The sequence below is a fragment of the Metarhizium robertsii genome (assembly GCF_000187425.2).
Source record: "Metarhizium robertsii ARSEF 23 chromosome Unknown MAA_Scf_3, whole genome shotgun sequence".
NCBI classification, from domain to species: Eukaryota; Fungi; Ascomycota; class Sordariomycetes; order Hypocreales; family Clavicipitaceae; genus Metarhizium; species Metarhizium robertsii.
This window is the reverse complement of record NW_011942171.1, coordinates 2919049-2938056: the sequence shown is the minus strand read 5'-3', so window position 1 is coordinate 2938056 and position 19008 is coordinate 2919049. Positions and strand designations below refer to the sequence as shown.

General features: G+C 51.8%; 4 protein-coding genes across 4 annotated transcripts; 2 read left to right on the top strand and 2 right to left on the bottom strand.

The window, feature by feature from the left end:
- Positions 1 to 465: 465 nt before the first annotated feature.
- MAA_03534 (heat shock protein HSP98) lies at positions 466 to 3246 on the top strand (the record flags this gene model as incomplete). Its single annotated transcript, XM_007821532.1, has 1 exon — positions 466 to 3246. The coding sequence occupies one exon, from the start codon at positions 466 to 468 to the stop codon at positions 3244 to 3246; it is 2781 nt and encodes a 926-aa protein (XP_007819723.1).
- A 271-nt stretch (positions 3247 to 3517) lies between these two features.
- On the bottom strand, positions 3518 to 5575 carry MAA_03535 (uncharacterized protein; the record flags this gene model as incomplete). Its single annotated transcript, XM_007821533.2, has 5 exons — positions 3518 to 3678; positions 3771 to 4307; positions 4386 to 4633; positions 4698 to 5168; positions 5226 to 5575. The coding sequence occupies 5 exons, from the start codon at positions 5573 to 5575 to the stop codon at positions 3518 to 3520; spliced, it is 1767 nt and encodes a 588-aa protein (XP_007819724.2).
- A 1246-nt stretch (positions 5576 to 6821) lies between these two features.
- On the bottom strand, positions 6822 to 8462 carry MAA_03536 (protein pbn1; the record flags this gene model as incomplete). The annotated part of the gene is made up of 3 exons (XM_007821534.1): positions 6822 to 7936; positions 8030 to 8112; positions 8164 to 8462. The coding sequence occupies 3 exons, from the start codon at positions 8460 to 8462 to the stop codon at positions 6822 to 6824; spliced, it is 1497 nt and encodes a 498-aa protein (XP_007819725.1).
- Positions 8463 to 9904: 1442 nt separating this feature from the next.
- Positions 9905 to 13347, top strand: MAA_03537 (Rhodanese-like protein; the record flags this gene model as incomplete). The annotated part of the gene is made up of 6 exons (XM_007821535.2): positions 9905 to 10037; positions 10099 to 10259; positions 10331 to 10438; positions 10484 to 10818; positions 10872 to 10901; positions 10959 to 13347. 6 exons carry the CDS (start codon positions 9905 to 9907, stop codon positions 13345 to 13347), a joined length of 3156 nt encoding a protein of 1051 aa, XP_007819726.2.
- Between the last annotated feature and the right edge of the window lie 5661 nt (positions 13348 to 19008).

Here is a 19008-nt window from a genome sequence, read left to right as displayed (position 1 = left end):
GATGGCACTGTCCAATGAGAGGGACGGCACCCCGCCTATGGAGCACTAAAAACCAGGTTTCGAGTGACATCACGCAGCCTCTCCAAGCTTCTGGTGGCTTCTGGGTAGCTTTCCAGGCCATCCGAGCAGCTTCCAGCTGTTGCTAGGCTCATCTCCCGCAACAAAGAGCTCTTCCTTCTTCCGCACAATGGGCGAGTGTATCCACCGCATCCTCGAAGATATATTTCCTCCCTTGTGGCTATTGAAGTTAAATTCTCCTCCTTCATTTTTTCCCTTCGTACATCAAACACATCACCCTGAAGGCTGATACCCTTGGCCCACCAGACACTACCTGGCGCCCAACTTTTATGCGTCACTGTGAACAAGAAGCCTCACATTCTTTGAACCGAGCTTCTCTGGAAAGACCAACACACCCCGCACAATAACTGTTACCACCATACACCGTTTACACATACACGACCTACAATGACTTCCCGAATGGATTTTACGGACCGCGCTCAAAAGGCTGTCGAAGACGCCATGAGCCTGGCCGAGCAGTATGGACATTCACAGCTTCTCCCAGTCCATCTTGCCGTCTCATTACTGGAACCACCAGTCGACCTCTCAAAGGATCAACAAAATGCACCCCAAAACAGCATAATCACCCTTTTTCGACAAGTCATCGAGAAGGCTCACGGTGACCCTCAACTATTCGATCGGGCCCTGAAGAAGACTCTCGTTCGACTTCCGAGTCAAGATCCTCCGCCAGAGCAGGTTTCCTTGGCTCCCTCCTTCCATGCCGTCTTAAGGAAAGCCATGGAGTTGCAAAAGGTCCAAAAAGACTCATATATTGGCGTTGACCATCTCATCACTGCCCTGGCCGACGATCCCTCAATGCAGGCGCCATTGAAAGAGGCCAGCATTCCCAAGCCCAAGCTGGTTCAAGATGCTGTCCAAGCCATTCGAGGCACCAAGCGAGTGGACAGCAAGACCGCTGACACTGAACAAGAAAACGAGAATTTGGCCAAATTCACCATCGACATGACTGCCATGGCCAGAGACAAGAAAATCGATCCCGTCATTGGGCGTGAAGAGGAGATTCGACGAGTGGTTCGAATCTTATCTCGACGCACAAAGAACAACCCTGTTCTCATCGGAGAGCCTGGTGTTGGTAAGACTACTGTTGTCGAGGGGCTTGCCCAGCGAATAGTCAACCGAGATGTGCCTGACAACCTGAAGCACTGTAAACTATTGTCTCTAGATGTCGGCGCGCTTGTTGCGGGTAGTAAGTTCCGTGGTGAATTCGAGGAGCGAATGAAGGGAGTCTTGAAAGAAATCGAGGACTCTAAAGAGATGATTGTACTCTTTGTCGACGAAATCCACCTGCTCATGGGCGCCGGTTCTTCTGGTGAAGGAGGCATGGATGCTGCCAACTTGCTCAAGCCCATGCTTGCCAGAGGACAGCTTCACTGTATTGGTGCCACTACTTTGGCCGAGTACCGAAAATATGTCGAGAAGGATGCTGCTTTTGAGCGACGATTCCAGCAAGTTATGGTCAAGGAGCCTACCATTCCCGAAACGATATCAATCTTGCGAGGCCTGAAGGAAAGATACGACAGACACCACCGTGTTACAATCCTTGACAGCGCTCTTGTTGCTGCCGCCAACCTTGCAGCTCGATACCTCACTTCCAGAAGAATGCCTGACTCCGCCATCGATCTCGTCGATGAAGCTGCCGCCGCGGTCCGCGTCGCTCGCGAGTCCCAGCCAGAAATTATCGACTCCCTTGAGCGCAAGCTCAGGCAGCTCATGATTGAGATTGCGGCATTGGAGAAGGAAAAGGACGAAGCATCTCAGATTCGTCTTCAGCAGGCCAAGAAGGATGCCAAGAACGTTGAGGAGGAGTTGGAGCCTCTACGAGAAAAGTACCAAAACGAAATCAAGCGAGGCGAGGAGATCCATCAGGCTAAGCTGAAGCTCGATGAATTGGAGAAGCGGTTGGAGGATGCCATGAACATAGGAGATAATGCAAAGGCTGCTGATATCAAGTACGGTGCTATTCCTGAGCAACAAACGACCATCAAAGAGCTCGAAGCTCGCAAGGCTGCCGCAGATGCTGCTCTAAATGCTGCCGGCGGCGAAGCTGCAACGGCCATGGTCACAGACATTGTCACTGCCGATCACATCAACGAGATTGTGGCTCGTTGGACCGGCATCCCTGTCACTCGACTTCGCACTTCCGAGAAGGAGAAGCTGATCAACATGGAGAAGGTCCTTGGGAAAGTCGTCGTTGGCCAAAAGGAGGCAGTCAATTCTGTTGCCAACGCCATTCGTTTGCAACGATCTGGACTTGCCAATCCAAACCAACCTCCCAGCTTCCTCTTCTGCGGTCCCTCTGGTACCGGTAAGACATTGCTCACCAAGGCTCTTGCCGAGTTCCTTTTCGATGATCCCAAGTCTATGATTCGGTTCGACATGTCAGAGTACCAAGAGCGACACGCACTTAGCCGCATGATTGGCGCCCCCCCTGGATATGTCGGCCATGATGCTGGTGGTCAGCTTACAGAGGCTTTGCGCCGAAAGCCATTCTCAATTCTTCTCTTCGACGAGGTCGAGAAGGCTGCCAAGGAGATCTTGACTGTACTGCTCCAACTCATGGATGACGGCAGAATTACGGATGGCCAAGGCAGAGTTGTTGACGCCAAGAACTGCATAGTGGTCATGACCTCCAACTTGGGTGCTGAGTATCTCACTCGGCCCGGCACGAAAGAAGGCAAGATTGACGGTTCAACCCGCGAACTGGTCATGAGTGCTTTGCGCAACTACTTCCTTCCTGAGTTCCTGAACAGAATCAACTCAGTTGTCATCTTCAACAGACTTACACGCAAGGAGATTCGCAAGATTGTGGATCTTCGCATCACCGAAATCCAGAAACGTCTCGAGGATAACGGACGCAAGGTCAAGATTGATGTGTCTGACGAAGCTAAGGACCACCTGGGTAACGCCGGCTACTCGCCTGCGTATGGTGCTCGACCTCTTGCCCGCCTGATTGAGAAGGAAGTCCTGAACAAGCTGGCTATTCTCATTCTCCGAAACAACATTCGCGACGGTGAAATTGCTAGAGTGGAGCTTATTGACGACAAGATCACGGTTTTGTCGAACCATCCTGACAGCGAGATGAGCGATGATGATGATATGATGGAGGATGAGGAAGACGCTGTCGACGAGGTGATTGGAGACGACATGGATGAAGACATCTATGATTAATTGAGCAGCCAAAATGTGGCATGAATTTCTTTAACATGATGCAGGCGTTTGGGAGTGGAAACTAGTGGCTGCAAAACGGCACGGCGTTGGAAAATACTATTGAATTCAATACACTGGATGTTATAGATTCTAAAATACCAAAAAATCTATTTGTACCCTAAGGACGAAACATGACGTCATCCATTCCTCTCATGCCCACCACGTGAATGCAATAAATCCCAATTATAGTGCTTTTGTACATGATGTATGCATGCATATGAATAATTTGGCCTCAAGGCAAGCCCAACAAGACAGCGTCGTCTCCGGCCCATCCAAAGTCGTCCATGAACATGGTCCAGTCTACATCTTGGATAGGATCTGAGGACAGGTTTCCAGGCTGTGGCTGGCTACTGTTAGGTTGTGTACAGGGAGTGGAATTCGCACATCGACCCTCTACACGCCAAAGTTAGCAAATTCACCTCTTTTTGTCATTGTCCCAGACTTTGAGAGGGGGTGTGTGGGGAGGGGTGGCTGTCGCTACTCACGCATCATCTCCAGCGCCTTGTTCACCCTGTCGGTGCTGTTCTGGGCATCTCTCAGCGCGGTGCGAAACTTGCCCAGACACCAAAAGGTGACTCCTGCGGACGCGCGGTCGGGCCTCGCGCCGGGGGCGGCACCAAAGCTCGGCACCAGGTTGCGTATGCTCCAGAAGGTCTCCATGATGATGCTCGCGCGGTGGGCGAGGTCGGCGTCGCGCACGGAGGCGCGGAGGACGGCGCCGCAAGCCTGCTGGACGAGGAGGTCGGCGTCGGGCTCGCTCATGCCCGGCGAGCAGTCGGAGTGGAGGATGGAGATGATGATGCAGGCGGCGTCGACGTTGGTCCTGAGGGCCCATTGCGGGCAGTGGGTGAGGAACTGGATGCGGGTTTCGAGGTCGAGGCTGTGCGCCACGATGGAGCGGGCTGTGTTGAAGACGCGCACGGCGTGCGACTTGATCGACGGCACGGCGGTGTTGGGCGGCCATATGAAGTAGCATAGCTGGATTTCGAGCTGTGCTGCTAGCAGGCAGAAGCGGGATATGTCTGGGGAGAGTGGGTTAGCTAGGTACGGATGGCAGGGCTGGCAGGGCGAGGGGGGCTTGCTATCTATATAACACGTACCCGAGTCGTATTTGGTGATGAGGGGTTTGAGAGACTCGAATTCCGTCTCCCACATTGCTACCTCGGATTCGTGGACGCCGCCGTGGGCTGTTACTTGTGTAAACATGCTTGTGTGAAAGCGGTTAAGGAACCGTTGTACATCGTGCATGACTATGAGGTCGACCCATTGAGACGCATCGAGGACTGCTTTGGCCTTGGAGTCGCTGTGTTGTATGTAAGGCGGCGGAATGCCAATACCCGCGGCGGTTCTATCATCAGTGTCAGGCGCATCGTCGTGGCTGTTTGAGACAGGGGGCAAGAGAGCGAGCATACCGTTGTGAGAGCATACAGCACGCCAACCATGTGGAAGAAGCCTCTTCGTCTGTGGCGTGAAAATTCTGGCGCAGGCCGACCAAGAATTGAGAATTCCTCCCCTGCCCTGTGTGACAACCCAGTCCCAAAGCTGTGGTTGTCGCTATGCCGGCAAAGGTTGGAGATGTATCTACGACGAAGCGAATATTCGGCATCGGCCAGGTACACAGGATTAAGAGGGCATGCACGGCGTCAAAATCCAGGGCGGGGACCGACGACATTGTCCAAATGTTCTTTTCCAGGTAGTCTGTCAGCAAGGGGAAGAGGGAATGATCTCTGGCATAGCGTCGACAGGCCACATAGATGACGAGCCAGAAGAGGGTTTGGTTTGCCTCATAGCAGTCGTCTGGGTCCTTTTTGCGTAGGACCGGCACGAATCGATGAAAGTGTTGGAGATATCTGGGCGACTTTGTGTGAGCACTTGGCGCGTGGCTATGTTCAAAGGCTTGCCTCTTACAAAGCCTGTGACGGTTGCAGAAGGGGACTCACTTGGTAAAGTACCAATCGATATCCTCACCAGACACGATGTGGTTTCCTAGGATACGAGCCTCTGTCGGACCGGTTTTCAGACGTCGCTTGGAGCTCTGGCCTGGGTGTCCCTGGCCAATTGACGATTCCGGCTGAGGTGTTGGCGTCTGTGGTGTCGTCGTGTTGATGGCGGCAGCCGACGCGGGTTTTTGCTCTGGCAGTGCTGGGATGGCGGCGCGCGGGCTTGGCGGTGTCCAGGCGGACTGAACTGCTCCATTGGTCGCGGGCTGGACGACTTGCTTGATGCTTTTCAACTCCTGCTCGAGCTGTTCCAGCTTGCTGTGATGGTGGTGGGTAAGCCAGTGTGTCATACATGATCTGTTGCAGCCGCAGGATGAAACGAAGGTGTCGCACGGCAACAATAAGCTTAAGTAAACGTGGCTCATCTAAATGTCGGCGTACCTTCTCTTGGTGACTCTCTTGTGAGACTTGTCAACCACGCACGATAGTTGGAGTTTGGCGCATCGTTGGCAGGGTTGGCCAGCAGCTTGATTCGCTCTGCATCGCACCTTTTACACAGCCATGAGGCACCGTGTCAGCTGTTGGCCCATTGTGTGCGGCAAAGGAGAATATTTCTGCACCGTCAAATGTTGCAGTACTAGTACAAACAATACAGGGTATCTCACTTTAGAATTGCGGCAATTGACGCAGGCTATGTTGCGTCTTGTTCTGTCATCAGGTGTTGACGAAGACACATCCACCGACGGTGGCGTAGGCGACATTCTCACTCCGCATAGGTGTACCAATCCCCCGGCGTGGGCCCTCCCTTGGTCTGATCAATGTCCTCCAAGTCGGCCTGATCAAAAATAGTCGGAAATCATGGACGCGGACTGTAGTTGAGCCAGACCGAACAGACTGAGCGACATGGCGCGCGGCCGCCCCTCCAACTTTTCGGTCCCAGAGAGGAGGGCGGATGGGGAGGAGTAACAGAAAGACTGGAGAGAAGAACAGATGGCACACGAAAATAAATAAAGAAAAATCGATAGATCCCCTGGCGATTTCCTATCTCCTTTCCAAGCAAGATTGTCTTTTTGGCTGGGTACGGTTGATTTTCCAAAAGCTTAAACGTCAAAAGACAATGCTGACTTTAAATTTATCGCCGCTAAACCCGGATGAAGATCGATCGACTCATTACGAGTCCTCCTCATCAGTCACGTGGATCCTCTCCGCAAACCGCAAACCGCAAACCAAACCATCCACATTGCCCATGGTGTCAGTGGTTATGCACGCAGGCCTTGCTCAACCTTGTTTTGTCCATGGTAATATGTATGTATGCGCTGATACATGATACTCTGCCAAGACAAAGTTGAAGCCCACGTCTTACCATTCCTGAAGCATGGATTGCGAGCGCACGGATGTGCCCTTGATGACGTGGACTCTGTAACTACTAGGTACCGGGCCAACTGCAGAGTACTTGTGCTTGTTTTGTCCACTGGGCAAGTCTCGGTCAGGTTTACAACAAAGAAAAAATAATTGCTGTATTCTTGCCTTCATGTTACGAATGCGAAGGACCCCCAATTTGCACATGAGAAACCTGCGCACAGTGTTTCTATCGCTTCACTTCCTCTTCTTGCTCTCCATTTGTGTCTCGCTGCCCAGGCTCCCATACCCAGAGACCGCAAATACAGCAGCCAACTTCCATAATACCCATGCGAAACCCAGCGCCACGGCTGCTGCAGTTCCAAATCCAACCAGCCAAGCCCCATCTTCCTTCAAAACTGGTACCGAGACGGGCGTCATGATCCTGTCTCCCGTAGCAGGCTGCGGCGTGGCATGCCAAAACACCGTATTCTCGCTAAATAGCCCATCGTAACCCAGCCGAGTCCTGTCAAAGGGATTGTTGGATAAGTCCACGTGAGCCCCGGACTCACATGCCCAGAACACAGCTGGGTAGGGAATCTCAATGTCGACTTTGCCGCTCACAGACGGTTCAAGGTAGCGAAGATGCAGAGGCACCTCAGCTGTCCAACTTTCCGGCTCATTGGAGCTGGGAGGTGCTAATTGCAGCAAGACGCTTGAGCCCCATGTTTTTGTGGTATATGCTGGTGCCTCCAAGTCAACAGGGAGGCTGGTGTACCTTGAAGCTGTCAAGTTCTTGGACGCCAAGAAAAGTTGGTCGGCGAACTGGTATCGATCTGCAAAAATTGTCCTGGGGAGAGTAAAGTATGCGTGAAGACCGCATTCATCCTCTGTGGGCGGCGGTATATTTGAGCTCAATGTCAATCGCAAAGTTGGGTGCAAGCCTGTGGGGGAGACAAAGTCGGATGAGAAATAAGCGTCGGCGACGCGATGTCGCGATGGGAAACCAAACAGTGTTCCAGAAGGCTTCTTGTTCTCGCCAAGAACAGTGAGAAACCCAGATACTCCTATTTCGTGCGGCTTTTGATTAGGCGGCGTATCCTTGGAAAAGACGCCGACCTCTGTTCGCCTAGTGGAAGAGCCAGCCACATTGATGCTTTGCTCAGTCAACGGGAACAATGATGAGATCCTCAAAGTTCGAAGTGTCGAGTCCCACAAAATATCCAAGCTCACGGCATCAGATAATGCCTCGGCCCGGCTCCGACAAACAGAGTCTTCCTTGGAACATATCTCTTTGGTGACCCAGTCGATGAAGGCTGACAGATCCTCAAGTTCCTGGTGGAAGGTGGCAGCTGGAGGGTTAAAAGATTGCCCTTGGCCATGTGTTGTAAACGACTAACGATGCCATCAAGTCAGAAAACCACTAGCTCTAACAGGTCAAAGGCTGGAAAATGTTATTGACAAACCTCGGCTGACATGCAGTCTATTGAGCCAAAGGCTTGTAGAGAAGTACACAGCCTCAGCCTGCAAGCTAATCAACATTTTGCACCTGCACAAGATGCCAGATGGCTCTGTTAAAACAAGCAAGCTCTTCACTTACTGGTCATGTCCAGTGTTCTCGCTAGCTGGTGTAGAGAACACATGAAGACCTGGCGACAACCGCGAAGTAAAAGGCTCAACCGTGTCATAGGTCAACGGGCTGGCCCACCGAATGCTGATATCTCGGTAAGCGTGAAGGAGGCCAGCAAGCTCCGGTGGTAGTTCAGCTACTTCAACCGTTAGCCTGTTTTCTCGGGCCGCCTTTACCGAGGGCCCGTCAAGTTGGTTGGCGTCGACTTTGAGGAGCCCAGGGTCAACATCGACCCCTTGGGCATGGACAAATGTGACTCTCTCCTTCATGTTGCTCCGACTCGTGTCCCCCTGGGAGAGGGTGATGCGAAAGTCAGGGGGCCCGACGGGAGCGCTGGTAGCAAGGGAGCAAAGAGCAACACAAAAAGAGTGCCTAAAGGCAAAAGGACCGAAATGATAGGCAGGTGTGCCAGATCCAAGCTCCAGGTACTACTAGACCGACATTCAAATCGGGAGACACAGCCGGTGGTTGAACCAGTCGACAGATAGCGCTTTGCTGCCTTGTCCTGGTTCCGTGCTTCGGTGTCGGTTTGAAGGCCAAAGGACAGGTGGAGATGGGCCCGTGTCATCGAAATGGACGACGAGGCGACGCGCCTGATTGGCTGGTCGACGGGCGGGGCGCCAACCTGGTGCAGATGGCCAGATGCCACCCACCTTGGTCATGGCTCTATGGCCCCACACTACCGTGCATTCGAGTGCTGCCTCCTACGGAGTAGTTCCTTCCAGACATGGAGGGCAGCTAAAGGCCAGTGGCCGCAGTGGGCACGATTACAGGTTTCCGGCTGTCAATTTGGTGACACCCGGCAGTGGGTTCACTGGGTTACGAGATTGATGTCAAGCTACTTTAGATGTTGGTTCCTAATTTGGAAACAGCAACTGGTCTACTCGGTACGGAGTACACTCCCGTACATGTCGACAATTTAGGCCGCGTTGCGCCGTACAACATTGTGTTGTCTTATCCCTCTGGTAAGGGAGTTGAGTTTTCCCTATTGTGCAGGTGTACATGTCGGGCTGGCAACGAGGACGAAAGCAAATAGATAGAAATACAGCCGCTGGTGACTGGGCTAATTTTCTGTTGTTGTTCATCATGGACCGGCGTGACATGACGAAGCACCCAGGTACTCCTGGGAAATCAAGTAAATGGGGTTCTCACGTTCGGATGGAGTACATCTAAGTACGTATTCACGAAACATGCATGTACAGCCCATGCAGTGCGAAGGACTGGCGTCTGTCTGAGGGTGTAACGTGTGTGATGCAGTTTGACATGCTCCATGTCTGGGAAGATGGCTCGATGTGCGGATGGATGGATGGAATCTACATTAACAGAGACGGCCAATTGGTTCTAAAGTTTATTCCCCCAGCTTGTAGGATTTCCCGTTATGACCTCACACCGTTCTCCGGGTATCAATCCCGAAAGCACCATGCACCTGGTACCATTGAAGCGCCTGTCCCGTGTGCATACCAATGCCCAGGTGTGTGCTAATTAATGTAAAGTACTCATAGCGAGCACTTTGGTTTTACACAAATCATTTGCAAGCCCCGCTCTAGTACTAGTTGATACTCCAAAGTAGTACTGAAGTACTTGAGGTACCTACCAGCTGCCTCATACCTCATCAACTTTCATCAACCTCTTTGGGCCACCGGGTGCCCCAGTCTAACCGCTTTGGGGACCGAAGACCCCCAAAGGCCATGCGGTCTCGCCGCTTGACGACATGTCAACCGACTCATATCTCGAGCACATCGGCACTTCTGGCAGCGTTGCGCCACTTGTATCTCTTTTCACAATCAATTCTGCCTCGAGTGCCCACGCGACTATAAACGGGACTGACTGCATTTACGATGAGTGTGCGTCGTCTGCCAGATATTCCTCTGCCTCGATAACGGCTCATCTGTTCGTCCCCAACAGCATCGCACCGTGGGGACCAGGAATCGCATATTTCAGTACCGAACCCGACAGCAGAGGCCGCAGCTGCAAGGTCCAGCACCATGGGTGACCAGCAACCGTATTATACGATCCGGTCTAGGAGACCTGCGGATGGAGATGGGACACGGCAAGGAGGACCAGCCGTAGGTTTCTCGTAGTCTGTCTGCCGAGCGTTGTTGTTCAAGATGGCACTGACATATATCTCTTCTCCAAGCCCATGAGCGCGTCTGCTGATGGGTCCGCAAGGTCGGCGACACATGACATTAGCCGTACCAGCTTTCACGTGAAGCATATCGGCGCTTTTGCTCGGAGACTCGAAGATGTTGGTCCACTCACTCACCAACACTCCCTACTCATACACTTCAAGAGACTAATACCAGATCTCACTCAGTCAGCGACGCGGGCCTTTCCAAATAGAGGCCGGACTTCTCAGAGATACAAAAAGGTCCAGGCTCTACTTTTACACTGGGGCTCCGACGATCTCTTTGTTCTTCCAGAATTGGAAGATCTTGAAAGGTGTCTTCGGGAGGACTACACCTTTGGAACCGATATATTTGCCATACCGTCAGAAAACTCGCATTTGGAGCTGATGATGCGCGTTGGCCAGTTGATCAGAGAACACGAATCACAAGATACCCTTTTCTTAATATACTATGGGGGTCATGCACGGATTGACGAATCGAGACAAAGCACTTGGTGCGCGTAAGTGCTGGAACCACAACTTCATGCAACGCATATTAACACGCGTGATTTAGAACCCGGGATGCAGAGTCTCCTTGGCTACAGTAAGTGCATCTTGACTTTCCTACATGATCCGAACCGCTCTAATACCTACCTCCCAGATGGTCTGCTATTCAGACGCTTCTTGAGCGATCCAAGTCGGATGTTCTTATCCTTCTGGATTGCTGTGCCGGAGCTGCCAGCGCGACCTTCCCCAACGGCAACAGCATTACAGAGACAATCTCGGCTTCAAGTTGGGATGCTATAGCTCCAGATCCCGGGCGATACTCTTTCACAAACGCTCTGATTGAGGTTCTTCAGGAATGGCGCCTACGAAGTTTCTCGGCCGCCATGCTTCATGCAGAGGTCTTGGCACGCCTCAAGCACCCTCGTCCCATTACGATCAACGGGAAGCATTTTGAAGCACGGTCAACCCCTGTTCACTTCATGATGACGGCCAACCACAAAGCCCCTAGCATTGAGATGACACGATTGCTTCCGCCCGAGAAGGCCCCAGAACCGATGACTTCTCATCATGCTCCGCCATTACTAACAGGACGAGCCGCAGACTCGGGAGATCCTGTCGCCAATGGTCTTGCTTCGAGCGAGCCTAATGAAGATGCACCCCACGTAATGATATCACTGGCATTGGAAGATGACCAGCGTCTAGACATCAATGCCTGGGAGCAGTGGCTGAATGCTTTTCCCGCCATGGCAAAGTACGTCAAAGTCCAGGGCGTTTTCAAGAGTCATTCGACCATGATGCTCCTTTCCATACCCGTCATGGTCTGGGATCTCTTGCCTGAAGACCCCGCCGTGTCATTTGTCGCATTCATTCGGTCCAACAATTTGGCTATCCAAAGACAACAACAACAGCCCCAGCGCATTCTCGTCCCATGTGCCGCTCAGCAACGCCAGAGAGAACTGACCAATGACACATATTCCTTTGTTACCGGCGTGTCAGGCACAACACTTGCTGCTACGGAACATGTGTCTCTCCAGTCTCCGTCCAGGGCAGCGGCATATGGTTCCTCCTCAAGAGAGTCTGCCTATGGTAGCTCACGCATTGCATCCGCTAGTCAACCGCCAACGCCGGCGGGGCCAGCTTCTCCCCTATCTTCATCCCCCGGCAGTCTTCAACGGTCAATGGGGCCAGTGGCTTCTAGTACGTCGCTCAGCTCACTGCAGCGGCAGGCAACAGGCCCTCCCATGAGCAGTGGTAACCCTATCATTACCCGGCAAATGATTTTGAATCAGCAGCAATCCATGAGAAGAACTACATTCGGCGACAACGTCCCCGAGCCGAAGAAATTCGCATCCCATGTAGAGCAGCGGTTGGAAGAGTACTACCAAGAACAGCCTCTTCCAAACGATGCTCAGAGTGCTTTCCTAGCGTCTAATCTGGGTATTGAACTTTGGCACCTCGAGGTGTGGTTCCATCATCGCCGAGAGAGGGATTTAATATCCAATAAACTGGCCAACATGAAGCTCAAGGATGTTGTATACGAAGCCACTAATGGGCCGAGAATGATCTTGGCTGCCGATCTGAGCCGGCTTTTAGAACTTTCCCTACCCGGAGATGCATTACTATTTGACCTGAGATCATCTATCGAGTATGAGCGGTCACACATTTACGGAGCAATTCATCTTCGCACTCCAAGAAGTTTTCTCCAATCTGCGCCGTTGGATCTGATTGAGCATGCTATACCCGACGAACAAGGAAGAAAACAGTTATCACAGTGGCCCACGGCCAAGTGTATTGTCTTCTACGGTCGTGGACTGGAATCTGCATGGGAGTGTCCCGCTGCAGAACTCATCGTTCGAAAGTTGCGGGAACACGGGTGGGTGGGACAATGTTTCATCCTACGCGGCCATTACCGAGAATTCTGCCAGACTTTTGACAAGTATATTGTTGGGACTAAGATGACACAGCAAGCCAAGGATTGGGTCAGCAGCCAAGCGACAGTTCTGACAACAGAGACGGACAGACAAACGATTGAGGAGGAGTACTCGTCTTGGCTAGACCAAGTAGAGAGCGAAGATCGGGCGCGACCCTTGTCCACCTCTCCTACACAAACGCCGGAGCGATTTGATGCGCTGGAGTCTCAGGAAAAAGATCTAGAAGCTGAGTTTAAAGCTCGCTGCGGGGCTTTATTCAGCAAAGCAATGGATATTCAACAGAGTAGTTTGGGCGCGGATGACTTCCAGGCGAAGGCCGGCCTGGTGGAATATCTTGACCGTGGCTTGGAGAAGATGCGCTCCGTGCAAGCTTTTCCGCCCTTTACATTTGCACCTGGCCATTCAAAGATGCCCTCAGAAGACTACGGCGAGGGGTACTTGAGCAAACGACAAGAACAAGATTTCGACGCCGAGTATGTCGAAGTGACTAAAGATGGCTCAACACAAGGAGCTTCACCGTCTCGAATCTCAGACTCCCCGGAGTCAAACGTGCCCGGGGATAACACAGGCATCCGCGGGGGCAGCCTCTTGCACAAGATGTTCCGGCGGTGAAGGTCAAATATTACATTCTTACTAAGTTTCTTGGTATTCGGCCACGGTTAGGAATGGTATTTGGCTGACGATATACAAAGGCGCTATGCATCTGGAGTTGGTTTTGTCACTGGGGGCCATGTCATCTAGGAGAAGGTTTTATTTCTGCATGTAAAGTACACGTTAATAGGGAGGGGGTGCAAAATATCAGCAGCGCCTCTGGGCTCGGGAATAGGTTAGCCTAGGGGTGATTGTATACTTTTGCAACAGTCTTATCAAGAGAGACCATCCCGCATTCACCTTGCGAAAGGCATCTTCCCACTTCCCCTTGAATTCCCGGTTATCCGCCTTGTCATATAGTAGTCAATGCCTCCATGTAGCACAGCATCATACTGCACAACTTCTCGCCCATTTGTTATACAAGGTGTTTCTCACAACGAGGCCGCCTTCGCGCCAGCTTATTGGTTCCCGGTGCCGGGTGGTGGTACGTTGCACGCTTTTTGTGCTCGTACGACGTTATTTCCCGGGTCTCTGAGGATTCTGGGCCGTGTCAGCATTCGAAACACGGCTTACACTATCTGGCAAGCTATATTTATCCTCGCCCGAAGTATAAGCAAGCATCTTGCAGTACGCTGTCCTGTACTTGTGATTACGGGCATCGTGGCATTGACGCTTGAATTTTTATTCTCCCCCACCCATGCTATAGACAGCCTAAGCCGTCTGTTTCGAATTCAGGGTCACACAAGTCATATAATGAAAGGAGCCAGAGATCATGTAATAATAGCTTCTCGCTTTCCAGTCTTTGGATGAGATTCAGCCCTCATGGTTGTTGCGCCGGTTTAACAGTGCCTCCAGGCGTGGAGGTTCAGCACAGGGGCGAGGGACGCTGACGGAGAGAAGCAAGCCATGCCACAAACAATCTCGCAGCATGGCTTCGTGCATGTAGTTGGCAGCAGAACATCTGGTCTGCCGTGGCATAATTTACCGGCATCGTTAGCCCCGTTGACGTTTTATTTTGTGCGACTTTCCCGCTCCGCTCACGAGGGATGGCACATGGCACGGCGGCGCACAAGTGCAAAATCGAGAATTCCCTGTGCTTGTGGAGGCAGGGGTGGACTGTTGTGCCTGTTTTTTCTCAAGAGGTGTGGTTACACGATGGTGATGCTGGTGTTGCGTGTGTTGATGTAAGTGCTGGCGTTGAGTTGGTCATGGATGTAGCGGAACGAAGACTTCGTATTCCAGATGTCAGAGGGATGAACTAGTTTTCTGAGGCATAGCCAGCTTGCAGATGCGTAAAGTACAGGATATTTCAGTGGAGGATTTCCAATTGAATGGTCTTCTTCATTCACCAAGAGGTGGCGCTGGCTTGTAGAATGGAAGCAGATATGCAGTAAGCATTTTCGCTCCATCTCATACAAGACTCCAGGCCGTGGGACAGACTTTGTCGATAACTCAACGGATGGATAATCTGTTAGTGGTCTTTCGAATATCGCACAGGAGTTATAGTGCCCGTCGCACAGCACATCCATTTAGATGCCAATGTCTCCCATCAGGCTTCACAAACCATGCCACCACACAACCCGTATCTGCTGCTCGGTTCCAGAGTCGTCACACACATCCCTCCATGTCTCTCATACACGTGAGATCGATGTCAGTGAATACGTACGTGTGACAATACACACAGCTTGATGCTTTACGCCAGCTTGAAGGGAGGGGACGGGAGGGGACAACATTTCCATGCCTTTGTGAGACCCTGCACGGAGATAGATACCCTTGCAAAGCTTCTATGAGTGCCGGCCTACTCTTTAACGTATCGAGACTTGAATTTGATTTGAAATACATGGGCCGGACGAAGAAACACAGCCAGCTCTCACAAAATTTATGTGTCCCATGTAAACTTGGTGCGATACGGCGCAAAATACAGCCTCACATGATACCTACCCTACGATGCGCTGCAACACGGAATGCTTCGGCCGAGAAAATTTCCCGAACGGCGCAGAAAACGCTCTGTGCGATTACTCGATGCCGTGCGCGTGTAAGTGTCGTCATGCCATCCACCTTCCTGGCTCCTGGTTCCGGTCGCCTCTCCGTCTTGCAACCTTTGAACGCTTTGTACAGCAGAGCAGCCCTTGTGGAAAAGGCTTGTTAGAGAGACGGCGACCCCGGCTTGTGCCTCTAACGTGTCGGCCTACAACGCTGCATCTCTAGTTGGGGAAACGCTGACCGAAACACGTTGCGCATCCATCGAGTCAGTTTGCGGAGACGTGGTACCAGTCCATCGGAACCGGAATCTGAACAAGGTGAGCTGGAAACAGATCTGAGTTCCGACTAGCGAACGCCACTGCGGCGTCAACTACCGTAGCATTCAGACCCTTTCCCACCGACAACCGCCACAGGTTTCAGGGCCAAGCAAACATCATTGATACTAGTGCGTACCTGATGTCATTCCGGCAACCAGTCGTAATTTTGGTTGGGATTGCCCAAACGACGCTGCCCCCCTTGCCCACTTCAGTCGACCTTGCGAGCAGCTGTCAAACACACATGAGTGGAGAGGCTTTGTCCCAAATCGGCCATTATTTCCCTTGTTTAGAATTGCCGATTTCTGAAGGAGTGCTGGTCGTCGTGTGACCAATGGGAACTAAGTACCAGGCGGGACAAAAATCGTAGGGAGTTGTGTTCATCTGAGCCTTCTGATCCTTCTGCACACCCCCCTCCCCCTTTTCTCTTTCTCTTTTTTCAGACGCAATATCTCATCTTTCTAGGGGGAGTAGTACATTGCAGATCGACTTGGATGCACATTCCCGAACACCGCCACGGCGGTTATGGTGGCCCTCGTGAGTTGTCCAAGTTGAAATGTGTTGTCGGGTCCAAGATGCTTGTGATACGCCACACGAAGCAATGCCGCTGAGCATCGAGCCTGCGGCCGACACGGATATGTGGCGGCATGAGCAGTTCTCTTGTCAATGCGAAGCTGGCCACGACATGTGAGATACACGTGTAGTTGAGACTTCAGCTTCCCGTGAGCCATCGTATGTATTGTTAGAAACAGCTAGTAATTACTGACAACGCTCATGTCGTGGGACACAGCGAGACGGGCGCGACATGGGTTGAGAGCGGCCGGCTTGACCTTTTTTGAAACAGTGACATACATAAGAGCTGGGGTTGGATTGGGGCAAGGGAGTCTGTTGTGCAAACATGTCGTGGGCAATGATGACAGCGCAAGAATGAATTGTATGTACATAGGTACATAATATGTAGTACTAGCGTTATTTTGTTGAGTTTGGAGCATGGGGTACCGTTGTCATCGTGTTCACTAGGATCGACTAGACCTGTCAACTTGGTTTGCAGCTTATTATGCCTTGCTTTGGGGGAATAGTATTTGGTTCAACCCTTGCCAGGGATAATGTGAAACAAGCATCGAAGACTCTTCTTAACACAAATCCTTTCGTGAGTCCTGTGATTCTGTGCCGTATTGTCGTACAGACGGTACCGAGGCATTCGTAAGCAAGTCTCATCCGCAATCCGTTTTTTTTGGGAAGAGTACACATGGAGTTGCCAAAAAAGCCCATAACGACGATTGAGTACTCCGTACTTAATACGGAGTACATACGGCCTTTATCGCAGCATCGCGTATAAAGACCGAAAATATGTAGCGCTTCAAGGCCGCATTTATGAGTTGGCCGTCGCAGATGAATTTTCAATATCGTGCTTGTCACATCTTACTCGGCCAATACGGGGCCGAATAGACATGGATCTTCCAGTTCGAGGCCCCAAGCACTAAGCTGCCAGCTCTTTGTGGCAGGTTCTGGCTGAAGCAGGGTTCTGATAGGAGGGATTCCCTGGTAAGCTGGCAGCCTTTGGGGTGTGTGAGGCTCGCCGAGACCAAAGATCCACAAGCAAACTGGCGGGCTGTTTGCGGGCCGGATTGCTGGCCTTGACTATCAGCAGTTTGACTGGCAACACTAACCGGTCGTCGAGGCCGGGTTCCACCAGATCTGGCACACAAAGATTACTGATCGAACCTATGAGGACGGGAAACTCCGTGACTCCATGCCCCATGACGAGGATTGCATTTGGTCGACAAGCCTTACAGGCGCCACGGCTTCGGATGGGGTGACATGCGTCCATCGGATGGCCCATCAGAGGGAAGTCGCTCAACACCCCCGTCGGAATCCACTGTGAAGCAAATAAAGGGGCCGGCTTGGATGGTGGTTGAACCATAGGGGACCCCTGGTTTCTTCATTAAATTATGCCAAAACGTCCCGTCAAGTTGTCGGGTAACAACCAATGGCTATTGAGTATCGACGTCGAGACGGCAGTCTCTCGAGGACGGGAATACTACTACTTGACGAACAGGAATCGCCCCCCAATTGAATTGAACGGTCGCCAGGTACGCGGATGTTTCCCACTGACCATCTCTGCTGATTTCCGTACTATTAAATTGAGCCATCTCCCTGTGAGAAGACGGCTTGTTCGTTGTATTTGATGTACTAGGGGTACAGTTCCATAGCACATTACTTCGTAGATGGCGGAATGTTGCACTTGTGGTATTGCATTTGTACTCGGTACAAAATATATGCAGGAGAAGCACTCTAGTTGGCATATTTGGCCACACTTGGCTAGGATATGGTGGCAATTGTGTGGGTTTCTTTGTCGAAGAACTGGTGAGTGTAAGCTTTCATCAAGTAAGCTGACCTCTTTGGACAGTAACTGTTCCAGAGACCTGGTACAGCTCGTCGGATATCATACAGTCATGTCTGAGGTCCAAACGAGATGGTGCGCAAGCCGTAAATCATACGCAAGTTGATTTCGAGTTTGGCTGGACAAAACAGCTGTTGGCTGGGCTGATATCAAATTCTGAAGCAGAGGGTCGATGTTCCATCCAATTGTTCATCGGAAACGGAGAGAACGCAGTAGACGCGGGCGCATTGACGCGCTGCGATGTCAGAAATGCCGATGTTTAACTGTGCTTATACGATGTGTGCAATTGATAGAATCTCTCTGATTGAGTTGGGTTTATCCTGTCAGGACTGAGGGGCATGATACACATTGTAAAGTCTACCAGACGTGTTGGCGAGGTTGCATGCGGCATATGCAGGACATGCAGGAGCTCCGGCGTTCCTTCCCCTTTGGTCAGACCTTTGAAGCGTGACAGTGTACTCCGACGAATATGCTTCTCAGCCAAACGTCCACGTGCGTCTCCGATGCCCAGCCATGTCAATTGACCTCAACACAAATACACGCATACTCATGGTTGGACGTTGCTTGTCGACCAGGCCACGCCGGTGTAAACCTTACTGTCGCCCTTATTTCTGTCCGCATAGCTAACGTCGTTTCCAGACAACCAGAGTTTCCCCGACGCATAGGATTTAACATGTACTAGTATATAAAACTCCGCGAGGCGTAAATGCCGTATGGACGTGGCTAGGAATGCTCCGTGGAGCGAACTTGCACTGACAGGTCGCCCCATGAGCCTCAGCTTTGCCTCGATTTGGACCCCGAGATCGCCCACTCCCCCATTTTGTGGGCTGGCGAACTTGGCCGTCCAGTCGCATCTCGAGAATTTCGCTGACACAGCTTTCTGACTTGGGCAACCCGGATCTTGGAACGACTGTCAACATGCAGGATTGACAGGGGCCCTCAGTCTACGCGTTTGCCTCGTCGCTGCCATACGCCACGAAT